Source organism: Nicotiana tabacum, chromosome 12 (genome assembly GCF_000715075.1).
Source record: "Nicotiana tabacum cultivar K326 chromosome 12, ASM71507v2, whole genome shotgun sequence".
NCBI classification, from domain to species: Eukaryota; Viridiplantae; Streptophyta; class Magnoliopsida; order Solanales; family Solanaceae; genus Nicotiana; species Nicotiana tabacum.
This window is the reverse complement of record NC_134091.1, coordinates 116,218,379-116,223,374: the sequence shown is the minus strand read 5'-3', so window position 1 is coordinate 116,223,374 and position 4,996 is coordinate 116,218,379. Positions and strand designations below refer to the sequence as shown.

Here is a 4,996-nt window from a genome sequence, read left to right as displayed (position 1 = left end):
TTTTCCTACACTACCCTTGGAGTAAATAGTGTTGGAGTATGTGTTAGGTGTATTTATGTGAAGAGATAGCAAATGTTAATATGATCAATTTTATTGTTAATTAATGTTAAAAGGTAAATTTCTTAATCTGTATGAAAATAACTAAAAAATCACGGACCGGAGGGAGTACAACATTATACAACTGCTCTTATGCATGTCATTTAAAAAAATATTTAATTCTAGACCTTGAAAGTATCAAACTATTTGGACCTACAAAAGAAATTCTTTTATAAAGACATGACAACAAAGAAGAATATTAATTGAAAATAGGTAATTGAATTCACTATTAAATTACATCACCTACCAAGACTTTAGTCCAATACTCCATTTATTACTTCTTTTATTCCCCATGTTCCCTCCTTTTTTTCAATTTACAAAAAAATCTTCATTAGAAAATAAACAAAACACACACATACACACACTAAAGGAAAGAAAAAGGGCAAAAATTACTTTTAGTCGGCGGCCAAAATTATTTATATCTAATAGCCGCAAAATTGTATAAAATTTGTATATGTTTTGTATAGAACCTACATAAATGAGAAGGAGAGCTGTCAAAGTTGCTGCCATGTGACCAGGAGGTCGCAGGTTCGAGCCGTGAAAAAAGCCTCTCGCAGAAATACAAGGTAAAACTGCGTACAATAGATCATTGTACTCCGGTCCTTTCTCGGATCTCGCGCATAGCGGGAGCTTAGTGAACGGGCTGCCTTTTATACCAGCAATGTATATATACAAAAATTTCCGGCTATTACTTTGAGAGCGGCTATACAACGTCATTTTAAAAAAAAGAAAAAAAGAAAAAAGCAAGACAACTACTTTTTCAAAAGTTAGCTCTTCTGCTTTACACCATGAGAATTTCTCATCATAGTAAGCACTCTCTTTTCTGCTCCTTTTGACATTCATTCTCCCTCAAAACACAATCATCTTCTACACTCACTAAAGCTTACTCTCTAAGCTCTCTCTTCTTTCCTATCTTCTCCAATTATCAATATGGATACCAATTCAAAGCAATTTGAATCCCTTCACTTTGCTATAACATTAATTTTTATGGCTGTTGTCTCAGTTCTTGCAGGGATAAAAGCCGGTGCTAGTTCCTCCATTAAAACTGACGCTGAAGCGCTTTTGCTATTCAAGAATATGATACAAAAAGACCCTGGTGGAGTTTTATCAGGTTGGCAGCTAAAAAATAATCCATGTTCATGGAATGGTGTTACTTGCAATAATCTTGGAAGAGTTACAAATCTTGATCTTCAACAATCTGAACTTGTTGGAGAGGTCTCTTTTTCTCCCTTTTCATCTCTAGATATGTTGACTGTTCTAAATCTGTCTTCGAATTCGTTCTATGTAAATGCCTCCACCTCTTTAAGTCAACTCCCTTATAGTTTGAAGCAACTAGAACTTTCCTTTACTGGACTTGCAGGTTTTGTTCCTGAGAATTTCTTTGCAAAATGTTCAAATCTTGAATATGTTAGTCTTTCTTTTAATAATATCACAGGTTCTTTGCCTCAGAATTTCTTGTTGCATATAGATAAGTTGCAGTATTTAGCAATGGATTATAATAATCTCACAGGTTCAATTTCTGATATCAAGATTGAGACTTGTAATTCCTTATTGCATCTTGATTTATCAGGGAATCAAATATTTGATTCAGTTCCTGCTTCTTTGTCTAATTGCACAACACTTCAAGAATTGGTTTTGGCTGAAAACTCCTTTTCTGGTTCAATTCCAAGTTCATTTGGTGAGCTTAAAAGCTTACAAAGATTGGATCTTTCCAAAAATCATTTATCTGGTTGGATCCCATCTGAATTTGGAAACTCATGCACTTCACTTGTGGAACTCAAGCTTTCTAATAATAACATCACTGGTTCAATTCCAAATTCCTTCTCCTCATGTTCTTCTCTTCAGAATCTTGATTTATCCAACAATAATCTAACCGGTCCGTTTCCTGATTCTATCCTTCAGAATTTAGGTTCTTTAGAGACTTTACAAATGAGTAGCAATAAAATCTCAGGACCATTTCCTGCTTCCCTTTCATATTGCAAGAAACTACGCGTCGTTGACTTCAGCTCCAATATGATTAATGGGATGATTCCACCTGATTTATGCCCTGGAGCTTCCTCATTGGAGGAGCTAAGAGCACCAGATAATTCACTTTATGGTCCAATTCCATCTCAACTTTCTCAATGTTCACAGCTTAAGACAATTGATTTTAGTTTGAATTATTTGAATGGTTCAATTCCATCAGAATTAGGAAAGCTTGAGAATCTCGAGCAGCTTATCGCTTGGTATAATAGCTTGGATGGGAATATACCGGCAGAGTTAGGGAAGTGCAGTAATCTTAAGAATCTTATTCTGAACAATAACTACTTGAGTGGGAAAATTCCAGCTGAATTGTTTAACTGTGGTAATCTTGAGTGGATTTCCCTCACAAGCAATGGACTAAGTGGTGAGATTCCTAAAGAGTTTGGTTATTTGTCAAGATTGGCTGTTTTGCAACTAGCAAATAACAGTTTGAGTGGTCAGATTCCAAGTGAATTAGTCAACTGCAGTAGTTTGGTTTGGCTAGATTTAAGCAGCAACAGGTTAACGGGCGAGATCCCACCTCGACTTGGTAGGCAGCAAGGAGCTAAAGCACTGAGTGGAATTCTTTCAGGTAACACTTTGGTGTTTGTCCGAAATGTGGGAAATTCGTGCAGAGGCGTTGGAGGATTGCTCGAGTTCTATGGAATTCATCCTGAAAGGCTTTTACAGGTTCCTTCGCTAAAGAGTTGTGATTTCACTCGGTTGTATTCTGGTCCCGTTCTTAGTGCTTTTACTCGATATCAGACTATCGAGTACCTTGATCTTTCTTACAACGAGCTTCGTGGCAAAATTCCTGATGAATTTGGAGACATGATAGCTTTGCAAGTTCTTGTTATATCACACAACCATTTATCGGGGGAGATTCCTTCATCACTTGGAGGGCTAAAGAATTTGGGAGTGTTTGATGCATCACATAACAGATTGCAGGGTCATATTCCTGATTCATTTTCACGTCTTTCCTTTTTGGTGCAAATTGACCTTTCCAACAATGAATTGACAGGTGAAATTCCATCAAGGGGTCAGCTCAGTACACTTCCTGCAAGCCAATATGCAAACAATCCAGGACTCTGTGGGGTTCCATTGCCCGAATGCCAATATACCGATCCACCTACCACAAATGGAGATGGAGGAAGGACCGGAAAAAGAAGTTCAGCTGCATCTTGGGCTAATAGCATTGTTCTTGGAATTCTCATTTCCATTGCCTCCATTTGTATTTTGATAGTTTGGGCGATTGCTATGCGTGCAAGGCGAAGAGAGGCAGAGGGGGTGAAAATGCTTAGTAGTTTGAGTACTAATTATGCAGCCTCAACATGGAAGATTGACAAAGAGAGAGAGCCATTGAGCATCAATGTGGCCACTTTCCAAAGACAACTTAGGAAGCTCAAATTCTCACAGCTGATCGAGGCAACGAATGGATTCTCAGCTGCAAGTCTAATTGGCTCAGGAGGATTTGGAGAAGTGTTCAAGGCAACATTGAAGGATGGATCAAGTGTTGCAATCAAAAAACTCATCAGGCTAAGTTGCCAAGGCGACCGAGAGTTCATGGCCGAAATGGAGACACTAGGAAAGATCAAGCACAAGAACCTTGTACCCCTCTTGGGATATTGCAAAGTTGGTGAGGAGAGACTTTTGGTCTATGAGTTCATGGAATATGGAAGTCTTGAAGAAATGCTCCATGGGAAGACAAGAACGCGCGATAGGAGAATCCTAACATGGGAAGAGAGGAAAAAGATAGCAAGAGGAGCAGCCAAAGGACTATGTTTCCTTCATCACAATTGCATCCCACACATCATACACCGCGACATGAAGTCAAGCAACGTGCTTTTGGATAACGAAATGGATGCCAGGGTCTCGGATTTTGGGATGGCACGGCTCATAAGCGCGCTAGACACACACCTAAGTGTGAGTACACTAGCAGGAACACCAGGATATGTGCCACCTGAGTACTATCAAAGTTTCAGGTGTACAGCAAAGGGGGATGTTTACTCGTTTGGCGTCGTGCTACTTGAACTCTTAACAGGTAAAAGGCCAACAGATAAAGAAGATTTTGGTGACACTAACTTGGTAGGATGGACTAAAATGAAAGTAAGAGAAGGGAAATCAATGGAAGTAATTGATCAAGAATTGTTATCAGTGAGTACTAAAGGGAATGATGAAGCAGAAGTAGTAGAGGTGAAAGAAATGGTTAGGTATTTGGAAATAACAATGCAATGTGTAGATGACTTTCCATCAAAAAGGCCTAATATGTTACAAGTTGTGGCTATGTTGAGAGAGCTTATTGCTGGAAGTAGTTCAAGCAACAGTGGTTAAAGAGCAAACCACAAAACAAAAAGGAAAAAAAGAACAGAAAGAAGTTTTTTTCTCAGGATTAGTAGTGAAGAAAAAACTAAAGAATGTAAGATTCTTTTTTCTTTTCTTTGTGCATGTATTCAGATGCATTTGTACCTAGTGAGCAACTTCTCTTGCTTTTTGCAATATTAATTATTTCATGTATCAGAGTCTTGTGTGGATATTGATAACATTTGATGATGTACTAAGTGACAATAAATTAACTATATCTCTAATCATAAAATAAGTAAAATCAACTATAGAAAAAAAGGGAAATTAAGTTAAATGTATTTACAATTGTTTCTAACACTCAATATTAACTCAAAGAAAAGTGAGCATTTATCTAAATTCGGATGAAGAAGTATCTAAATTTGATAAATAGTTTAAAATTACCTTCACCTTTTAGTCACAAAAAAAAATCCACCATTATTTCTATTGCTAAAAATATCCCTTGATAAACCCAACAGATGTGGGGCCACTTTCCATTATTTCTATTGCTAAAAATATCCCTTGATAACGGCAACAAATGTGGGGCCACTTTTAGACCACG

The 4,996-nt window shown here is 37.5% G+C and overlaps 1 protein-coding gene across 1 annotated transcript; it reads left to right on the top strand.

Annotated features, from left to right (window-relative positions):
* The first annotated feature begins 902 nt into the window (after positions 1–902).
* Positions 903–4,614, top strand: LOC107770206 (serine/threonine-protein kinase BRI1-like 2). The gene has a single exon (XM_016589484.2). It carries the CDS (start codon positions 1,027–1,029, stop codon positions 4,426–4,428), a length of 3,402 nt encoding a protein of 1,133 aa, XP_016444970.2. The 5' UTR covers positions 903–1,026; the 3' UTR covers positions 4,429–4,614.
* Positions 4,615–4,996: the final 382 nt, after the last annotated feature.